The sequence below is a fragment of the Hipposideros armiger genome, unplaced genomic scaffold, assembly GCF_001890085.2.
Source record: "Hipposideros armiger isolate ML-2016 unplaced genomic scaffold, ASM189008v1 scaffold_283, whole genome shotgun sequence".
In the NCBI taxonomy this organism is placed as follows: Eukaryota; Metazoa; Chordata; class Mammalia; order Chiroptera; family Hipposideridae; genus Hipposideros; species Hipposideros armiger.
The window spans coordinates 1402186-1424403 of record NW_017731633.1 but is presented as its reverse complement, the minus strand read 5'-3'; the positions used below and the strand labels follow the sequence as shown (position 1 = coordinate 1424403).

Here is a 22218-nt window from a genome sequence, read left to right as displayed (position 1 = left end):
AGCCACAAAATGAATATATTTCACTACCTGCTTATACGTGTCTCTGAGGAGACACATAAGAAATTGGTAACTGATCTCCAGAGGGAGCTGTGAGAGACTGTGCATTTTTGGAACCTCTTACAGTATGAACCATATGAAGGTTTTATATGTGAAAAAAATAAATTCAATTTTTAAAAAGTTAAATAAATAAATATAAAATTGGCGGAGGGCCGGCCGAGTGGCTCAGTTGGTTAAGAGCTCGCTCAAGAGTGCAAGCTCTGAGCAAGTGGTTTGATTCCCGGCCCGAGCTGAGCTGCCAACAGGTGGCAGGATGGCTCAGCTAAAAAAATAAAAAATAAAAAATAAAAAATAATAAAATAAAATTGGCATACTCCTCAATCCTGAGCAGCCTCAAAGATAGCCCCATAATCCCCACTTCCTCCTCCTGGTATTACACTCTTAATCCTGTCAGCATCAGTGTGGGCTGGACCTAGTGACTTGTAATGAACAGAAGACGGCAAAAGTGATGGCATATCATTTCAAAGACTAGGTTACAAAGAAAGCAGCTTCCATCTTGGGTGCCCTCTCACTTCTGGAGAAGCCAGCTCACAGAGAAGTGAGCTGCCCTATGAAGAATAGGCTACATGGTGAGAAACTGAGGAAGGCACTGAGGCTCTGTGTCCAATCACCTGGGAGAAAGTGAATCTGGCCAACGAGTGGGTGAGTGAGCTTGGAACTGGGCCCTCCCCCAGTAGAGCCTTGGCTGCAACCTTGAGAGAGACCTTGAGCCAGAGGGGCCCAGAGAAGCTGTGCCTGGATTCCTGACCCAGAGCAACTGTGAGACAATAAACGCTTGTTGTTTTCTGCCACTGAGTGGTGGGGTTTGTTACACATCAACAGACAGCTCATACAGATGGGATCGTTTGTGGAGCTGGAATGCGTCCATTTAATGGACAGCTGATGCAATGATTTAAAAAACGGGACATAGAGCCACATGTAACAAATGATGTGGACGGATAGCCATTACTGAAGTGGGATAAAAAATGCATGATAAAGAACATATAGAAACTGACTCCACTTGCGTAAAACATTTTAAAAACTATAAAAGTGTCTATAAATATGCATGTAAATCCAAATTGCCTCTGGGGAGGAGCTTGGCTGGCTCAGCTTATTTGGGGTGTGAAAGGGGAGGGTGAGGTGTGAAAGGGTCCTTCACATTCTATTCTACACACTTCAATGCTTTTTCACCTTTATGAAATGGTAACCATACGTTTAACTCAATACATTTTTAAAGTTAATTTTTCTAAAACCCAAGATGGTGGGATAATCTATATTAGTGAATTTTGTATACCTTGAGACAAATATACCCTTTTTATAGGTGTCATTTTTCTCATAATTTTTCTTTATAGAGGCAGTAGGTGGGCATTTTCTCTCACTCGGGACAGGTTCGCAACTTTTAGCATTTTTGCCTTAATGTTTTTTTTTGTTTGTTTTTTTCCTTCTTCAATTTATGTTCTGCCACTTTTGCCTGATCTGCTCCTTTGAAAGAACTCTCAAGAATTTTCCAGGCTTGCTTCCAGCTCTAGATGCATGGTCCATAGCAAATTGGTCAAAAAATGAAATGTTAGGGCTGGCCAAGTGTCTCAATTGGTTAAGAGTTCACTCAAGAGTGCGAGTTCTGAGCAACAGCAGTTCGATTCCCAGCCCCAGTTGAACTGCCGCAGAGCTGTCAACAGGTGGCAAAATGGCTCAGCTAAAATTTTTTAAAAAGTTTCCAACCAGTCACTCATTGGATTCCTACCTTCATGGATGCTCTGGGGATTTTGACAAGTTGGTATGCATTCTTAGCAGTTTCGCCTACCACATTTGCCATCCAAGAGTGCATTTTGGCTAGTGACGATGATGGTGGCTAATAGCAGCTCTCTGGTGTGAACTGTGCTGAGTCTGCCAGGGGCTCAATCCTATGGGGAAGTCACTATTTGACATATGGGGAAATTGAGGCTGAGAAAGGCACAGGGACCTGCCCAAAACTACAGAGCTAGTCATTGCTACAGTTGGAATTTAAACCCTGCTGTTCTAAGGTTTTCACTACTTCTATATTTAAGCAGCTTTAAGAAACAGTACCTGGCGTCCAGAGAAAAATTTCCCAAGATTTGCTCTGTTGGTGATGGCTGGTTCTAAGAGGCTCATTGAGCACTTAAGCCTGTTGTCTTTACCTGGACTGTGAAATGTGGAGGTGAGTTCTATGTGTCTAGATCCTTTCTCCCTTTTTGGGCATTCCAATAACCCTGGGCTTCCTTCTGCTTCCCCCTGTGAATATTAGATCAGTCTTTTTGGTTCATCTAATTGGGTGTTGAGGTCAACACCTCATTGGCCAGAGACGGCCAAAGCAGTGACTGGGAACATTTCTTTTTGACCAATTTGTCCTGGACCCAAACCTGTCTTTACCTGCAGGGCCATTTCCACCCTGGTGGAAACAGCACTGGCTGCTCTCCACTCATCTTCTTCCCCTTTCAGCAGCTTTGGACAGTCGATCACTCTCTCCTCAAAAACACTCAAGCTTCCAGAACACACTTGCCTGGTCCTCCTGCCCAACCCTTACACGAGGGTCTTTCTCAGGGCTCTGTCCTTGTCCTCTTGTCTTCTTCTTCCAGAGGTCGCAAAATGGCGGCCTGGTGGCCTCATTAGACCCACCAGCGGATTTTGTTTGGTCCTCACAGTGTTTTTTGTCTTTAATTTGAATGCCATTAGGCGGGGCAAGCACTCTCCAAGTTCGCCACAGTCCCCATCATTCCCTACTGTCTTACACCCGTCCGCTTCACACATTTCCATCACCTGCCTGGTCCCTGAAGCCATCTGAGTTTTCAGAAACCCCTGCTACACACACTGCTTGGGAAACCTCACCCACTTTCCCTTCGTCAACTACCACCAGTCTGTCCTCCTCCAGCTTTCATTTGTGTCGGAATCACCTAGGGAGCTTGTTCAAAGTCCCCAGCCTCCTTCCCTCCCTCCCTCAGACTCAACCGTTTTAGGGCAGGGATCGGAAACTCAAATGCCTACAGGAGCCAGGCGGGCCACATAAATGAGTGAACTAGCCAGGTATAAGAAAAGTCAACGGCCAGAAATATAATCAAATTGCATCTTTACTGAACTACGGTGAATGCATGGAACATAATACAAACATGTTTGATACTGGAGTTTATATTTCAAATTCAAAGTTGAAAAAATACAAATTGAAAAATAGATTTAATTATTAAAATTTTCTCTTTCGTAATTCTTTTGCTCCTTTTTGAAGCCAGAAGGCTGACATCTACCGTTCCACACTGAGATGTCAGCGTCAGGCCTGGGCTGGCGTCGTGGGATGGGCACTTGAGAATTCAACCTTGAATCCTGCGAATGGTGTTTCATTTGAGTCAGTTTCGTAACGGAAAACTGCTGTTCACAAGCATGGGTACCTGCAAACTCAGAGGTTCGGGACAACTACTGGAGAGCTGTAGGGCTGAGATCTTCCAGCAGTCACATCGGGGAGCCAGCACCCTATTGCACTGTAGTTCAATAACTACTCTTTGTGGTCTGCTTTCACATGACTGACATTAACCAACAAAGGCAAACTGGACAGTGTTCGTTCATTTTCATGAAGTCTGGATGCACAGAGCCTTTGGGGGAATTTGGTCTTTAACCCCACAATTTGGGTAAATATGGTCGGGGCCATGTCTCTCATTTCTGGAAACCAACTGCAGCAAAGGAAAGGGAATCAGAATATTCCTTGCCGAAGGCTTCCTCGTTTTTGCCTGGACTGGGCAAATACCATTATACATTCAAGTAGCTGTTTGTGAATGTCCTTACAGAGAAATAAGAGTATTCAGAAGGGTTGTAACCTTGACCTGAAGTCTTTGACCAACCTTCTCAGGGGAACCAAGGAGTGGCTTTTGCCTCATCTGAAATGAACCAACTAGATTGATTTCAACAGTTCTGATTTCTTCCACATCATCATGTGACGACCAGGTCACAGAGCTTCTATGAAACCCGCTGGGTCAAGTTCACCCTCCACCTACCCTTGGTTAAACTACAGAAGCACGACGAGGACGTCCACTGTGTATAGCACAATTCAATTCCAGGTGATTGACATAATGACCTGACTTTCTCTGTCCTTGCCAAGTGTTGCCACCTTGGATTGTGGTGTCCTGACAAGTTCCCCTGTGACACAGATCATTAGATTACAACTGTCTGTAGCTGTGCTTAGGAATTCTGATCAGTCTATGTGAAACTTCTCATTTCTGTCAATACACACACAAAAATGTCATTTCCCAGTGTTGGGCCTGCCTTGGCACCATGTCACAGACTTCTTCGGTCACATTAAAATTCTCAACTTCACAAATAAATAAAGTTAACTGGGTAGTAGTAGTAGTAGTAGTTCATGCGCAGGGATAGAAAAGGCCACAATTGATTTGACTCTTTCAAGCAACTGCACTTGTAAATCTTCTGATTTCTCTTCAACACACCGTGCCATGCAAATAAATGCCTGTCAGACTTTAATGGCCTAAACAGACGTGTTTCTGTCCAGGACACATCATTCTGCTCCTTTATAAACTCGCCGTCTGTAGGAGGTTTTAATGCCCAGGTAATTCTTTTCATGTCATTCTGGAACTGCATATGGCAGCCATGTCATCTCTATTGTTTGCTTTCCAAAGCAAACCCTACTGACATTTGAGGCCCTTTTTCAGTTCATTGAGTATCGCATCTCGTGTCTGTTCTGTATACTGGTCGAAGCTCTTACTGTGCTTTGATTCATAATGACGCTTCAGGTTGTATTCTTTCAACACAGACATGATTTTTTTGCATATTAAACACGTAGGCATGCTCTTCACTTCCACAAAGAAATAGTCTCGCTCCCATTTTTTTCGAAACACAGGGCCCTCTCGTTCCCTCTTTGGTTGTGCCACTTTTGATAGAGACATGGGTACAAGAAAAGTTTTACTTCCTCTGCATGCTACTACGGAAACAACCACAGGGCAAGCCCAGTGACAAAGGTGGGGGAGCCAAGAAGGAGTGGTGGGGACTGTGGCGAACTAGAGAGCACACGCCCCATTGAAAGGGGCAGCTCCAGCCCATTGTTGCTAGGCAGAAGGGCGGGCCCAGGGGTGCCAGATCTTATGACTTGTCAAGAGAAGCCAAGACTGCTCTGTGTGTGCGTGTGTGTGTATGTGTGTGCGCGCGCGCACGTGCGTACGCACGCACGTGAGAGAGAATTATCCCAATTTTTACAACTAACTCATTAGGAAAAAATGCCACATATGCTAACACAGGGAAGGCCAAACAAAACTCATCTGTAGAGTGGCCCATGGGCCACCAGATTGCAACCTCTCTCCTGGGATGGGGCCCGGGGATCTAATGTTAACCAGCGTCCCAAACAATGTGGATGCTGGTGGTCCAGGTGTGGACCACATTGAGCAACACTGGTCTAGAGTCTGACAACAGATAACTAACTGCCACCCAGGAGACCACCTATGTACCCCACACCAGTGTCTGTATCCAGCTGCCCCCTTGACATCTCTCTGAGGACATCCTCCAAGTTCCTTGCTTCACCATGTCCCAAACCTGTTTCCTGCCAGGTTTCCCATCTCAGGGACAGCCCCACTATCCACCCCATCCAAAGCCCTGGAAGGTAGGTCTCTGACTGAGACCCAGGGTCCGCCCTCTTTCCATGTGAACTTGTCCACTCCTGTGGCTTCAACCACCAAACACACTGGTCTCCTAAGAATGCATTCTGAGCTCCCAACATGGCAGCTGTCAACTGGACACACCTTGGACCATTAGCACTCACTACGGGCTCCTTCTCTCAGTTCCCTAACTCAGGGAGGCCCCACTATCTACCAGCACCCAAGCCAGGTCCCAGGGGCCAGTCTCAAACCACCCTACACCTCCAACTTACTTCACCTGGCACACCAGTCCCCAGCCTCAGCCCTCCTGTCTCCGACTCTGTCCCAGCCCCTCCCCTGCATCTCTTGTCCCCAGGACCACCGCCCTAGCCTCCTCCCTGCCTTCCCTACTACTGGCCAACCAGGGCCAGCCCCCCTGCTTGTGGTCTCCAGTGGCTCTTGTGTCCCCAGGACAAACCTTGAGCTGCTCAGTTTGGAACCTGAGCCCCCTCCCAACCTGGCGCCTGCCTACCTCTAGGCCCGCCCTCCCTCATGCTCACGCTCCAGAAGCACTAACTTGCTCCCCAGAACGCCCCAAGCTTTCCTCTGCCTTCGTGCATTCACTTCTGCTTCCTCCACACCTGGATGCCATCTGCCTCCACCCTTCCTGGCCTCACCAACTCCTGCTTCTCTTCCAAGGCTCTGCTGAGCCTGGCTGCCTCCAGAGGCCTCTTCAGGCCCCCTTGGTACCCTTTCTACCTCCATGAGAGCACGTGGTCCTGTAAGCTCTCTGCCTGCCTGCCTCCCTGTCTCCCCAAGCCAGGCTGCACCAGACTGACTCACTGCCAAGGTCCCGGCATCACCAGCCTGGGGCCTCAGGGACGTCTGCTGAAGCAAGAACGAGGACAGAGACGTCTCTCCCCGGGTCTCCTCCTGCCCAGTCCTGGGGACGTCAGTGACGGGAGCCGGGGCATGTGTTAAAAGGAACTTTATTGGGTATTGGGGGTTCAGATGAGGTCCATGAGGATGTCGTCCTCCATGACGCTGGGCTGCAGGCCCGGCTGGGGGACCGGGCCCCGGGGACCCCCACTCAGCAGCATCTGACCTGGGGGGCAGGTGGGGAAGGGACTGCATCTCCCAGTAGTCCCTGGGGCCCTGCGGGGCCCTGGGGCTGCTTCCTCCCACCTCCTCTGGGAGTCCAAAGCACTGAATTGTCTAGGAAGTCCTGGGGGTACCCATCAGAGGCACTTTCTGGCCCCATCTGGACACAAATGTGCTGTTTCCCATAAGCCTTTGGGAACCCGTCCCCCAAAATACCTCTCTGGCCCTCAGACTATGATTCCCAGCAACCCCAGGACGACACGTAGGAGAGGGGGATCATGGGGAGAGCTCTTGCTTGGGTCCTTGGTTCCCTGTCCCTTAGAGCCCCCCAGGAGCCATGGGAAACCCACTCTTCCTGAATCCCAGGATTTTACTTCTCAGGAGCCCTTGGTCTTGGGGTTCCAGCCCAGGGGCTACTGGAAATCTCAGCCCAGACCCCAGCCTCCCCCAGACCTCCTTACCTGGCAGTGGAGCCCTCGGGGGAAGCTGTGCGGGCCATGACTGGGTGGGCGGCGGGTGCAGGAGTGGGGGCCCCAGCTGGGGCTGCCCTAGACCCTGATGCGGTGGGGGCAGCAGTGCAGGGGCCCCTGGTGGCTGGAGGTGGTGGAGGGAAGCCTGTGGTGGGGGCACCCCGGTCTGGGGCTGGGGAACAAAGAAAGCCGCTCAGAGGCCCCCCTGGTGGGGAGACCCCGCCTCACCATGCACCTCTGGCACAGAAGCTGCTCAAAGAACATCTCATCCAGTGATTTGTGGTGGTGGGGGTGGGGTGGGTGTCTTTCTCAAAGGAATCTTAGCAGAAGCCCATATAAGAGGCACAGAGAGGAGCCAGTCGGCTGGGAGTATTTGGCAGCACTCTAGTCACACCCTTTGATCAACCCAACCTCCCTCCTCCAAGATGAAAGGACTAGAACTGTCAGGGCCCGGGACTCATGCTCCTAGCTGACCCCCACCCCAAATCTCACCGGAGGTGGGTTAAGGAGGAGGCTCCGCAGTTGGGGGTTGGCCCCAGGGTTCTGGGGCCGAAGGATGGGTCCAGGAGGGGGTGGGCCAGGAGCTGCTCCAGGAGGACCTTGGGGGGCACCTGGGGGGGCCTGGGCAGCACCCTGCTGCTGGGGCTGCCCTGCAGCTGCAGAGGCCCCCACAGCACCTTGAGGCTGGGGCTGCGGCGGGCGGAGCTGGAGCTAGTGGGAAGAGATGGGGGTGAGAGACAGAGACCCCAGACCCCTCAGTCTACACAGTTGAGTCAGAAGAACGGTGTCCTCTGGGGCCTCCCCCGCCCTGGCCCTGACCCTGCTGGCCTTGTCCTCACCAGATTCTGCGAGGGCCTTGCCTGGTCCTCCAGAATGGGGCCCAGCCCAGGGGGTGCCTGCTGTGCCCCCATCTGTGTGGGGAGAGAGGGAGCAGGTCAGTGATTTGGTGGGGAGTCCCCATGTTGGGGCAGATCTGAGCCCTGAAGGGGAACCTGTAAGAAGCTGGGAACGTTTCTTTTGTGGAGGTGAGAGATCTGGGAAGTAAACCTTACATTCCCACATCCCCAGACAGGGGCAGTGTCTTGGAGATTCCACTGAAACGTCGCAAGGAAATGCGGGGATGGGAATGAATCTAGGTAGCCATGTCTTGGGAAAGGAGCAAGTGCTTGGCACTAAAGCCCCAGGAGGATACCTGGGGATTTGGCCATGAGCTCTGGGGCCCAGGTGGGCAGGTGTAGGTACTGGGGGGCCTGTGTCACTCACCCCACGCTGCTGCTCCAGCTTCTGCTGTTGGACCTGCTTGTGGTTGGTGATGACCTGCCGGATGCCGTTGACGAAGCCGCTCTGGTCATAGGGGATAAGGCCCATGAAGATCTTCTTCTTGGATGAGTACAGGAGCATGAGCACGCGTACCTCACAAGGGGCCGTGTGGGGAAAGTGCACGCAGCCCGCCTGGCAGGGAGAGAATCAAAACCAGTCACAACCTGGAGGAGGAGGCATCCCATACTTCTCATTCTAGAACAGGGGTCGGCAAACTTTTGAGATGGAAGAGCCGCCATGGGTCACCAAACTGTGCCTCACAAGCTGCAGGCTCTCAAGTAAAATTGAAAATGAAAATAAGGGCTGGCCGAGTGGCGCGTTGGTTAAGAACTGGCTTGGGATGCCAGAGGATCCCGGTTCGGATCCCACATATGAGGGTCAGTGACACTGCCCTCTACAGTTAAGATGCTGAACAACAGCTCGACTTGGAGCTGGGCTGCTGTGGGTCGCCGGTGACGGCGTAGGCTGCTGTCCTCTGCTGCAGTGGGCTGCCATAAGCTACCACATGTAGCCAGCAGCCAGCGTGAGCGGCGGTCCAGAGGCTGGCGACTGATCTGCCTCACCCGGGAAGAGCGCAATGATGGTGCCAGCTTGGGCCAGTGAAGCAACATCCTCCACAACTAGACTGAAGAACAAAAGGACAGCAACTTGTCTGTTCCCCTTCCCCCAATTCCCCAGCGCTGTTCCCCTCCCCCAATTCCCCAATAAAATCTTAAAAAAAAAAAAAGAAAATGAAAATAAAACTATCATAGTTTCATTTATAAAACTTTTAAAGGATATTATTCACATAATGGTATAAAAATATATTTATGGATCTTGAACAATTTTTAAATTGTTGTGAGGGACAGGATTGGCTCTTCCAGGAGTCAGCAAACTTTTTAGACGGAACGTACCCAAAGAGCCACATATGGTTTGCGAGCCACAGTTTGCCGACCCCTGTTCTAGAGGCCCTGCAGGCAACGGTGGCGAGGTTTCTGCTGTGAAAGGTTGAGGAAATCAGAGCTTTGCTTGAGGCTGCTCCAGAGACAGAAACTGAGGGGCTTAAGGGAGAGCTGGGTGCCCAAAGGGGCAGGGCGAGGCTGGGGTTCTTGTTGACTTTGGGACGGAGAATGGAGAGGAAGTGCCCCAGACATGGGGCTGGATCCCAGCTCTCCAACCTTGACCTTCTGCCCCCAACCTTGTGGCCCCTCCTAAGGGCCACTGGGGGGATTCATGGCTGAGAGGAAGGGGCTTTGACACAGAGCTGGCACCTGAAGCACATGACGAATAGCAGTGGTGGATACCATGACTAACCCAGGGGATCCCAGCGACCCTCAGGGGGTGGCCACACCCCTTGACCTCAGTATCTAACAGTGAAAACCACAGGCAACAGCACCAACATCACAAGTTTCTGTGACTGTGGGATGCGTCCATACACACCAATCATCCTGCCTGCGGCTGGGTGCACAGGAAGTACGCAGGAAACATGAAGTGGGGCCATAATACTCGGGTGCTCAGAACAGGGGCTCCTGAGGGAGGAGAGGCTGACAAGTTCCCACCTCCGAGACCTTGACCAAGTGAGTTTACTTCTCGGAGCCTTGGTTTCTCATCTGAGGCAGATCCTGTTAGATGCCCACCCAAGATCCATATGCCCTTCTGCCCTGTGCAGAGAACCCCGATTCTGTCTGGCGTAGCAACATGATCAGGCCGCTGTGTGCTGGATCTGGCCCAGAAGATGAAGAAGCCTGCTTGGGGGTGCAGGAAAGTGTCTGCTTTCCTGAAGAGAGGAAGATACATGGCTGATGCTACGCTTCCTTCCTGCCTTCTTGTATCCTCATACAAGATTCCTCGAGCTTCGAAAACCACCTTGTGACCATGAGAAGCCAAGAGAACCACAGAGATTTTGGCCCTGATGTCATAGGGCTACAAAACTAACCCCAAATAGCTGCCCACCTCTGGATGTGCTGTTATGTGTCAAAAATAAATGCCTGCTTGTACAATGCTTGCTTTGGGACATCCCTTTCAAAACCCAGCTGCCAAGCCATGAGGAAGCACAAGCCACACTGAGAGGCCAAGTGTAGGCCCTATGCTGGCCAGGCCCAGCTGCGCCCCTCAGCTGACAGCCTGCATCATGTAAGTCAATCTTGAATGTCCAGCCCATTCAAGCTTTCAGATAGCCAATCTCAGCCACCACCTGATGGCAACCCCACAAGAGTCCCCAAACAAGACTAGCCGACCCACAGAACAGTGAGAGATAAATTGTTGTCTAAAATCTCTGCTGGTTGGGTTTATGTTCTTTGCATCCAGAAGCATTCCTGACGCTCTGGATCTTTGTAGAATTTTTCTGAAGATTCCATGAGGTAAGCCACCAAAAATCACCTCTCTGTAAGCCACCAAAAGTCCCCTCTCCTGGAAAAGTGCTGGGTCCACAGAATATACTCAATAACGAGATCTATTCCTATTTAGAGAGGCCCTCCCTCAGTGTTAGGAGTTTAATTGTATCCTCCAAAAAGACACAACGAAGTTCCAACCCCCACCCCAGCACCTGGAAAGGTCTTTGCAGATGAAATAAATTAAGATGAGGTCATTAGGGCGGGCCCTAATCCAACGACTGGTGTCCTTATAAGAAAGACAGAGACACAGGGAGGAGAACGTCATGTGAAGACACAGAGGGAGGATGCCATGTGAGGATGGAGGCAGAGATGGGAGTTTTGCTGCCTGAATTCAACAACGCCTGGGCTACCAGCTGCAAGAGGCTATGTGTCCCTCCTCTGGAGCCTTTGGAGAGCACGGCCCTACCGACACCCCGATTTCAGACTTCTAGTTTCCAGAACTGTGAGAGAATAAATTTCTGTTGTTCTCAGCCCCAGGAAACCAATACACCCTCTGTCAGAGCCAACAACTTCTTCACAATTGCTCCTATTACAGTCTGTCACATTTTAACATAGAATGGACCTCCATCTGGTGCATATTATAATTATAAAACAAGCTAAGGCTCTGGAAGAAAGCTGAGGAGCCCAAGCTCACAAAGCCCACGCAACCATGAGAAACGGCTCCTTCGGGCCCAGCAGGACAGAGAAGTCAGCATCACCCGGGTCCCGCCCAGCCCAGGACTCACAAAGCCATTGCCCATGATGCGGTAGAGGCCTTTGAGGGACTCCAGGTCCTTGTTGGTGAAATGGAACTGGACCATCCGTGAATTCCGGAACAAAGGGCCCAGGGTGGTCTGGAGGAGACACAGAGGTCAGCCAGCATATTGATTGGGAAAGTGAGGAGGGGAGAGTAGAGGTGGAAGGGGGCAGGAAGAAATGAGGGAAGAGAGAACGGGCAAGCTGACGGGCAGGGGTTGGGGGTCCTCACGCCTGCCACTTACCAGCAGCTGTTGGGGGATAAGCTGCATGATCAGCTTCTGGGGCCACTGCTCTGTCTTCCTGGGGGACAAGAAGAAAGGTGTCAGGATGAGGCAAACCCAAGCCTACCCGGCCCCCCGACAGTCACCTACAGGTTCTCGCCATGATTCACGTAGACCTGGCAAGGCAGTGACCTCGTCAGCTTGGTGTTGGCATCCACTGAGGCGGGTTTGGGCTTCTGAGAGGGGAAGATGGGTGTGTCACAGTGAGAATGGCCTGAGCCTCAGTCCCCTCGATCCCTCCTCTACCCCGGGAGCCCCAAAGCTTAGGGCCTCCCCCAGTTTCCGTCTCAGGAATCCTGGGCCCCTCCTCTAGACAATCAATCCCCCAATCCTCTAGATATCAAATTCCACAAATGTTGGGGTTAATCCTCTTGCCCTCAAATCCCAAAACCCTGTCCCCTAGATGCCACAATCCCCTGGACCCTGAATCTAAGACTTCTGTTCTTCACCAGCAACACAATTCTTACTACCTCTTTAGTCTTGAATTCTGGACTACAAGTCCCATGCTTCCACGCTTCCTGGGGACTATCCTCAGGACTACAAGTCCCATAACCCTGAGGGATCCTCCAGTCCCACCCTGCGCCCCATCAGCCCGGCCCTATAAGATCCACATGCCCGACAGCTCACCTCCTGCCACTCAAGGACCCCGCTCCAGGCCAGTAGTTTGTTGGAGACTGACTGCTGCCCACCAAGGGCTGAAGCCCCTAGCTGGGCCGGGGAAGGGCCACTCACCCCTCCTGGGGCCACCGTGCCCGCCTAACAGAGGGGAGGAAGGAGAGCAATGAGGGAGGTCAGACCATCTTCTGGAGGAGGGGACAGGCGAGCAAGATCGGGACAAAGGCCCCTTCCTCTGCACCCATGCCCAGAGCACCATTCAGCTATCCCTGGAACATAAATGCTCTGATCCTGCAGGATTCCAGGACACTTAGTGCCATGACGTCCTGGGTGAGCAAGAACCTATGGGATCTTCAGAACAGTCTTCACCAGCAGGAACCACAAACCCCAAGACTCTGTCCCCAGACCCACTAATCTCAGTGCTGTCTATAGCACAAGCCCCATGAGCTCCTAAAGACCTAGAACCACAAGACCCATGCCCTTGGGTCCCCCTCAGGCAGGCAGATTGCTCGTCCTCTACACTGTGCTAGCCCAGGACAGTCAGGGGGAAGGGGTGGGGCAGCAGGCAAGAGGCATGCAGGCACCTACCATGGATGGTGCCCCAGGCTGTGCAGTGGGAGCCAGGCTCTGGCCTGGGGCCACTGTGGAGACCAGGCTGGGCTGGGAAGCGGAGGATGGCTTTGGAGCACCAGGAGGCCCTGGAGGCAGTGGAGGGGCCTGGGCCTGGCTAAAGGGGGGACCCACTCCTGGAGCCGCTTGCTGGAGAGGGTTTATGGGTGAAACTGTAGGAGAGACCAAGGGAAGAAGTGGGGCAGGTGAGTAGAGAAAGGCCTGGCTGGCCCCTGGCCGCAGCGCATCCTCGACCCGGGACTCACAGCGCGGGCCCAGCCCAGCTTTCTGGTTCTTGGCGGCCTCCACTGCATTCTGGGCAGCCACTTGAGCTGCGCTCAGGTTCCCAGGGACCTAGGGATCGAAGGGAGGGGCTGGTGAGGACCATGCACCATAGTCCTGGTGTCACATAGGGACACACCATCCACATCCTCACAAGGCATAGGCACCCCAACTCCCAATACCATAGGAGCTCAAGCCTCCCATTGCCCCACAAGGACGTGATTCCTTGGCCCCAAGAGTCCCATCCTCCTCACATCCCCAGGGAGACTCCCATCACTTCTCAACCCCCAACATCCAACTAGGCCTCTCCTAAGGAGCCAGAGCTCCTGCAAAGTCCCAGAAGTCTGCTCCTTTCCTGGTGATGTTCATACCTGGTACTGCTGGGGAACGGGCGGCAGAGGCTGCTGGGGGGCTGCCGAGAGTGGGGCTCCCGAGGGTGGAGCTGGAGGTAGGGGGACAGGCTGCTTTGACTGGAGGGGGCCTGGAGCCGAGCCACCCCCGACTGAAAGCCAAAGACAGACGGCCAAGGGGTTTGAGAAGGGAAGGAAATCCAAGTCAGCAGGAGCCAGCTGGGGAGACTCCCCCAGCCCCACACCAGCACTTGGGCCTTACCTGGGAGCACAAGTCCCCGCACCAGCACCATGTGCCGTGGGTCCTGGCTCACATCTGCTGGCGGCTGCAGTGGCTCCAGCATGGCCGGGGGAGCTGCCTTCTCAAACAGAAGCCGAAGAGCGGGCAGCTTCCGGGGCGACACGATGGAGAAGTGGATCCCTCGCTGAAGGAGAGGAGACAAGCAGTCAGAATAGGGCCACAGGGGCGAACCCCTCAGGCTGTCACACACACACTTGCTGGGTGGCCGCACAGCATGGGCCCTAAAACCAAATTCCCATCAGGCTCTGGGACATCGGCCAACACAAACTGTATTAGCTGCCCCAGGGGGTTCTGGGTTACAGTTTTTCCAACAGGAGTAAACAGAGCTGGCCATGGAGTCTGTGACCATTCTGTGACCTGGGAGTCCAGCCCCAGCCCTCCTCCCTCAGACCTGGGAGTCCTCACCTCCCCAATCTTCTGCACAAGGCTCTCCGTTGTGCACCCAGAGTATGTGGTGCTCTCGACAGCGGGCAGCAGGTACGGGGGCGAGTTACAGATAAGGAGGCAGACGCGATGTGTCTGGCCACTGCCAGGGACAAGGAAAGATGTGGAGCAGGAGGCAACAAGGGCCCTGAAAAAGGACCCAGACCCAGCACCAGCAGAGGTGCAAACACTATGACCCACAGAAGTCCGGAGGAATGGCCCCATTTTATAGCGGAGAACACTGAGTTCTTGACTGGCTCTGAGTTGCCCAGGAGGCAGGGGGAGTAGGAGGCAGACTCCTCTTCTTAATGAGGACACTGAGACTAGGCACCTCCTGACTCCCAGCCCCAACTCCCCAGTGTGAGGCGGGGGTGGAGTCCCACAACAGACAAGGTGCACACAGACCAACACAGGACACGAGCCCAACATGCCAGGCACACTCACATCTGCTCTCGCATCTTCTTGAAGTCATCGAACAGCTGCAGGGCTGTGCTGAGGCCTTCTGCAATGAGGCTGCAGCTCTCGCCACCCCCGCCCATGAACCTGCAGGAGGCAAGGCTGTCAGCCCTCGGGGGTCCCTGTGGCACCCAGGGCGGCCACCTCCCAGCCCCCAGACCACACCAGAAGAGCCTGCACCCATGCTATCCCCTACCCCGCACTGGACTGTGTGCCTTGGGATGATGGAGACACTATCAAGTTCCCTGCTCTATCCCCCGTACTGGCACATCACCAGGCGGAGACATCTGTCATCTACAAGTGAGTCCCTCTGGTAAGAGGCCCTGTCAGAGAATGAAACACGGAAAGGGCCTGAGATTCCGTGTTGCATCACAATTCCTGTGCACCTCCCCTCTCTGGGCCATTTCTCCACCATCAAAGCTGGCCTTCCCAGCCTAGTTCAGGAGCCTCCTCTTCTCCCACATTGTTATGGACTGAATGATGTCCCCCCAGAAATGACATGTTGAAGTCCTAACCCCTGGGACCTCAGAATGTGACCTTATTTTGAAACAAGGCCTTTACAGAGGTGATCAGGTTGCAATCAGGTTACTTGGATGGGCCCTCATCCAATATGAACCATGTCCTTATAAAAAGGGGGAAATAGGACACAGAGACAGACATGCTCAGGGGAAAAGACAATGTAATGTGGAGACACAGGGAGAATTTCAAGTGGAGATCAGAGTGACACCGACCAGAAGCTGCAAGAGGCAGAGAAAGGTCCTCCCTATAGGTTCCAGAGGGGGCCGAGCCTATCACACCTGATCGGATCCAGAACTGTGAGACACCACATTCCTGCTGTTCTGGGCCACCCAGTTTTTACTACTCTGTTGCGGCATCCTCAGAAACTTATACACAGAGACTTGGGTTTCTCCACCTGATTTGTAGACAGGTCACCGGCGCCCATCTCCATGTGGCATGTGGAAGGCCTCCGCTAGAGTGCAGCTGTTGCCACAATTCCTCAGGTCATACGGTCGTGAGGCTGACCCTTTGCTGCCAGGGACATCTGTGTAGAATTGGCTTGGCTCTGAGGACCCTTGTTGCACTAAACTGTGGCCTGTGTCCTTGTCTGCACCCGTATCTCCCACAAGGCATGACAGGGTCTGAGTCCTCTCTTACCCCAGCCTCGGTGCCACTCCCCCACCCCACCCCCAGTCTTGCATGAGAGAGGCCTTGGGAAATGGTGTGAAATAAGCGAAAGGCTACAAATCCAACCACGTCCATCAAGGTTAGAACAAAGCCAAGCCCTCAGCCGAATGTCTGGGGTCCATGCCCACCTTCCCACTCCATCCCTCTCTGGCTGCCAGTCCTCCAGAATAGCTCATGTGTCCCTGGTCTCCAGAATGTCACACATCCAGGACAGGACTCTGCCTGTGCTGTCTGCGACACAACCACACACCCTCTTCTTCTGGTCTAGGTGGAAACCCTGCTTCTCTCCTGATACCCAGACTAATGTCATCCTCCTCTGGGGAAGCTGCCCCACCTGCCACCTGATTTTCAGGCCCACCCTGATCACATCACATGTGACCCCATATTGCCACTGTCGATCTTCCCTCCACAGCCCAACTTTCATCCGCAGAACTGGTGCAGCCCTCAGGGAGGGAGGCCAAGTGGTCTGAGCCATCTCTTGGATGTACCCAAGGACACATAGGGCTTCAAAAACACCTGCTGGATAAGTGAGTGCACCAGCAGCATGGCTGAATGCCACCACAGCCAAGTTCTCTGCGAGTTCTTCCTGGTTGCAGGCTTCCACCCTCTGCTCCCAATCTGCTTGTGAGCTCAGTGACCACGTCCTTTCCCCTCCCAAGGCACTCAGCCCACACCGCTGCTCCTTACCACCCCCAACAACCAATCCTCTTCTTCCTCACCATTGAGACCCTGTTTTACACGGGAATTTTAATGTCACAGAGTTCGGGCAGACCCCAGTGAATGCACCAACCCTGAATCGACCTAAATGACAGCTTCCTGTTCTGAAAAAAAAAAAAAATCAAACCACTGTTTTCATGGGCCTTTCTGAGACTGCAGCCAAAAGTGCCATGGCTGGGTTGGGGGACCAGGGTGAGGGGTGTGGGGAGAGATAGGGAGCAATTCCATCATACATATGAGGTCTCCTTTCAGAGTGATGAAAATGTTCTGGATAGAAGTTGTGGCTCTACAACATTGTGAGTGTACTCAACGACACTGAACTGTTCACTTCAAAATGATAACTTGTTATGTGAACTTCACCTCAATTTAAAAAGGTAGTTTGAGGAAAATTGTGATCGACCAACCACTTTTAGATCCTAAAACTTGTTTTTCTTTACTCAACTCTGTGTGTAAACCATCTGTTACCAGCTCAGAGAGACATGCAACAAATATTCTAAGAAATTAGAAAAACCTGAAAGTGGGGAGCAGAAAAAAAACCCAGCCAGTTGCAAAATGTTTCAAATATCATAAATCTTCTGATACACTTCAGTTCCAAATAAACCCCTCAATGTTACAGACACAAAGTAAAATAAAAATGAACTGAAAACGTGCTGGGTGCTCTGACTTTTACTGCTTCCTCCTCCTTTCACTCCCCCATTCCTCCTATCAGATGTTATACCTTCGAGTTTTTATCACCCACTTTCACCGGCTAGTAGGTCCCTGGAGGCCCCGGAGGTACTGGCCAAATGAACGAATATGAACAGCTGAGGGCTCCTGCATGCCAGGTTCCCCACCCGCCTATCACCCCATGTGAACGCCAGCTCCAATAGGGCCAGGACTTTGCCTGTTTTGTGTCCCAACTCCTCGATGCCTAGGACAGTTTGTTCCACAAATGTCTTTTGAATGAATGAATGAACAACTGGGTTGTCACAATGCCATGGGGGAGATTCTCGGGGCTCTTTTCCTTCTATCATATTCTTTCTAACTTGGGTCACCAGCTGTAAGAGGGGAAATCCGCCTCTTTTGTAAAAAAAGAAATGTGACATCAGAAATGAATCTTCCCAAAGCAAGGCCATTTCAAAAATCACACTGCATGCAATGTTCCTTAAGTTTCGAACATTCCCAGAGAAGATAAGATTCCTCCAAGTGTGAACAAAACTTGCTAACTTTCTTTGTGACCTGCCTGGAACATCCCAGGAACTGAATTTAGATGGTTATGTAGGACTTGATAAAATGATGACTGTGAATGTAAAATAATGGTTTAAAATGTTTATCAGCCAATTGGGAGGATTCCACACGTACATACAAAGCTTTTTCAGTTGGTTAAAGGCACAGTGTATTTTAAGTTGATTAAGGGGGAGGGTGGATATGCAATGAAGGTATTCAGAAGGTATTTCCCTTTTAGCTTCCTAGTGCCACTGAAATTTTTCAGTAAGGGGGTTTGACTGTTTTTCCTGACACTTAAACACCCACAAGAAGGTTTGGTTTCTTGGTGATTATGTTCCCCAGAGCTTTCACACATTCATTCCCTCAGCCAACGTCTCCCAGGCCCCAGCTGAAAGCAAACACCCAGGATCCTGGACATTCACAGTCCAAAGCTGTGGGGCTGTGTCGCTGTGTCAGGGGAATACCTGGGAGTGATGGGGGCAGAGGAGGGATCAACTGGCTGCTTGCTCAAATCAGGGAAGGAACATTTCAGTTGAGACTTTAAGCTTATACAGTAGTTTACCAGGGAGAGTCAGAGTATGAAGTATATTCTGGCCATTCATTCATTCATTCATTCACTTTTTTAACAAAGTTTTCCTTCGGCCTCCCTTGTACCAGGCCCTGTGCTGGGTGCTAGGGATTGAGGGATGTCAGACTTGGACTCAGGGCTCAAGGAGCTCCTGTTAAACATTATCCAAGTCTTACTTACTTACCACAGCCTATCCCAGTGGTCTTCAACTGGGGTGGATTTTGCCCCCAAGGGGACATTTGACCATGTCTGGAGACATTTTTGTTTGACACAACTTGAGATGGAAGTGGCTACTGGCATCTGGTGCATAGGGAGGCCAGGGATGCTACTGAACAATGCACAGGACAGCCACCACAACAGAGAATTATCTGTGCTGACAGTGCAGAGGTTGAGGAATCCTGCTTCATCTTGACCACTAATTCTAATGACCACGAGGAGGAAACTTGGGTGTCAACTTTCCACTGAATGTTCAGCAGCCCGTCCAGCACATACAGCCTGGATCAAAGCAGGTGCTCAACAAACATTTGCTGCATGAATGTACAAAGGTAACAGCAGCCATGAAAGGGTGGTTTAATGAACTCTGACCACAGAGCAGACCTTGCGCTAAACGTAGGATAAAGACGAGCTCTTGTGATCCTCCTAAACTACTGAGCTGTGGACTACCGTCATCCATTTGCAAACCAAAAAACAGAGACTTGAAATGATAGCAAACACTTAGGTAGCACTTAATACACACCTGGCATTGTTTTAAATCATCATCTCATTTAATTCCCAAAGAAGCCCTCTGAAGTCACGGTAACCAGGTGCCCAGTGATCCCCACCTCCTGCTATTCACACCCACTCAACCCTGAATAGGACTGATTTGTGTGCCAAACAGAATGTGGCAGAAGTGATGGTGTGTGACTTCCAAGACTTGATCATAAAAAAACCTGTGGCTTCCTCTTTGCTCTTTCTGCCGGATTGCTCAGTTTGAGGAAAGCCAGGTGCATATTGGGAGGACACTCAAGCAGCCCCATGGGGAGCCCTTGCAGCCTGCAGCCAATAGGCATAGGGTGAGCTACCTTAGAAATGGATCCTCCGAAGACCCAATCAAACCACTGGATGCCTGCAACCCTGGACTCATCGGGACTGCAACCTCATGAGCAACTCTGAGCCAGAACCACCCAGCTAAGTCATTCCTGAATTCCTTACTTACACAAACTGCATGACATAATAACCTACGTTCATTGTCTTAAGAAATAACGTTTTTAGGGTAATCTCTAACGCAACAGTGGATGAGCAGTACAATAAATAATACAAGTAAAGATGCTCCTTGACTTAAGTCTGAAGAAACCCATCATAAGCATAAGTTGCAAAAACAAGTAAAAAACGCATTTAACCTATTGAATATTATTATAGCTTTGACTAGTCGGTTTCTACTGAACATGTATCGCTTTTGCACCATCATAAAATTGAAAAATCTTAAGTTAGGGACAGTCTGTACTATTGGGTTGTCGGAAAAGGCATGACATATTTTTTTCTATGTTTTTCGTTGCAAAAATGCGTCATGACTTTTCTGACAACCCAATATTAACACACGGTCTTTAGAGATAAGTTATATCAGGGCACAGAGGCAGCAGGGACTCCTGGGTCTGGGAGTTCTGTTGTGGTACTGCTGTGATTTGACCCCTAGCTCTCTGCACCAGCAAAAGCCTACAATGTAAACTAACAAAATTCCATGCGAAGCACAGAGGATCTTTCCTGGCCTAGCCCCACCCCTCTTGCACTCAGGCTTCAATGGGCCCATCTGAAAAAGGAGGACTCGAGTAGAGATTAGAAACAGCAGACAGAAAGGAGAGAATCACACATGGAGTACCAGGTGGGTGCTGGAGCCCAAGGCCTCCTTGACTAGGAAGTTTTTTTCTATCATCAAACCTGATGGCAAAATCGTTCAGCACACAAAACCCACTCAATGTGATCCCAGCCATCATCTGTTTACTGTCCCTCACAGGGTCCCCCAACCCACCCCGAGCACGGGGGAAAGCTCACTTAATGCCATCGAGCCAGGTGACAAACTCATAAGCGCTGCTGGTGGGAGCGTGACATTGTACGTAGGACTCAGGAGCGCAGTCCACCGTGTTGAACACCACGAGGCTGTACTGGGTCCCCCCATACTGGGAGGAGAGGGCAGAAGAACCTTTCATCTGGGACCTCAGAGAAGAAGTCGGGACTTCCAGCCCCTCCTCCCTGGGAGCCAGGAATCCGGACCCCAATCCCTCCTCCCTCAGACCCAGGAGTCCAGCTCCTAGACCCTCCTCCCTCAGACCCAGGAATTCGGACCCCAACCCCTCCTCCCTCAGACCCAGGAGTCCAGGCTCCCAGCCCCTTCGCCCTCAGAACCTGGAGTCTGGACCCTAGCCCTCTTCCCTCAGACTCTAGAGTCCCAAGACTCACGTCTCCCCCGAAGTCTGTCTCGGCAGGAGGACCACCATTAAAATACCTGTGAGGGTCGGAGGTGAGAAGTTGGGGTCAGACAAGAGGCGGTGAAAAACTAAATTCGGAGGGCGGGGCTGGAGACGCGGAAAAGGCACTCACTCGATGGCCGGGAGCAGGTAGTGCTTGCGGAGCCCCTCGAAGTACGGCCCCAGGTTGGCCGTGCCCTCAATCACAAACACGACGTCAGCTACCAGGCCCCCGGCACGGGCCGGGCCCTCCGACCCGGGGACCATGCCCCGCGAGGTAGACGCCACCGCCGCCACAGCCTCCGCGAGATGAGCGGAAGTGCGCCTGCGCCGCGCGCGCACCCGCGCCGGACGGCTTCGCGGTGCTGCTAACGTGCCCGCAGCCATATTTATGCGGGGCACCCAGGGCGAGTTGGTTTTGGTTCCATACTCGTTCCTATCCACTGCGCACAAGACTCAGAGCAAAGCGAACCACTTCGGGGCCTGATGAGGAAAACTGAATTATTCGCACAACTATCCAGAGCTAAATATATTGAAAGCGGCATCGTCAGCCGTCATCTTTGAGCGGGGCGCCCATTTCGACTCTGGTCTCAATGGGAGGGTCAGGAGACCTGGTTGCTATGGAACGCGTACGCTGCCCTTGTTTTCTGAGAGATGAGGTTTCCAGTTAAGTTCTTTCAGGCGCAGGGGGGATGGGAGTGTGAACGGTCCAATCATATCGTCCGAAACGGGATAACTGGGCAACGCTTCAAGGTTGCCGTCAATTTGGAAGGGAGTGCAGCTGTTCCCCCCACTCACCCACCAAAAGAAGCCGAACTCTAAACCCAAGTGGAGGTTGCTAAGCAACACCTGATAGTTGTTTTCTGGGAGAGGAGCCAGAAACGGTCTAGAACAGAAATACATTCCAGGTGGATTAAAAATGAAAATTAAACAAATGAAACTATAAAAATATCTCAAGGACTAAAGAAACACACTGCATAACCCTTAAGACTGGAGTTTCTTGCCATTATAGCAAAACCAGAAAACGTAAAGCATTGATCAATTTGTCCACCAAAGAATCCATAAACCAAATTGAAATAAAATATGATCAACTGGGAAAGTCATTGTACCATATGTGTTGACAGAAATTTACTATATAAATACATCTTACTAATCAATAAGTACT

The 22218-nt window shown here is 51.5% G+C and overlaps 1 protein-coding gene across 5 annotated transcripts; it reads right to left on the bottom strand.

Annotated features, from left to right (window-relative positions):
* Positions 1–3104: 3104 nt before the first annotated feature.
* On the bottom strand, positions 3105–21638 carry MED25 (mediator complex subunit 25). Of its 5 annotated transcripts, none has more exons than XM_019658318.1 (18): positions 21187–21638; positions 21046–21091; positions 20641–20765; positions 14925–15023; positions 14463–14583; positions 14019–14181; positions 13778–13908; positions 13391–13478; positions 13104–13297; positions 12528–12656; positions 11991–12076; positions 11862–11919; positions 11607–11714; positions 8453–8641; positions 8029–8100; positions 7682–7900; positions 7181–7361; positions 3106–4921 (listed from the first exon to the last, which is right to left on the bottom strand). In XM_019658318.1, exons 1-18 carry the CDS (start codon positions 21438–21440, stop codon positions 4677–4679), a joined length of 2508 nt encoding a protein of 835 aa, XP_019513863.1. In that variant the 5' UTR covers positions 21441–21638; the 3' UTR covers positions 3106–4676. The 5 variants fall into 5 exon arrangements, with proteins under 5 accessions (XP_019513866.1, XP_019513868.1, XP_019513863.1 ...); XM_019658320.1 differs by lacking the exon at positions 3106–4921 and adding an exon at positions 6591–6723 and having other exon boundaries at positions 21187–21636; XM_019658321.1 differs by lacking the exon at positions 20641–20765 and having other exon boundaries at positions 3105–4921; positions 21187–21279.
* Between the last annotated feature and the right edge of the window lie 580 nt (positions 21639–22218).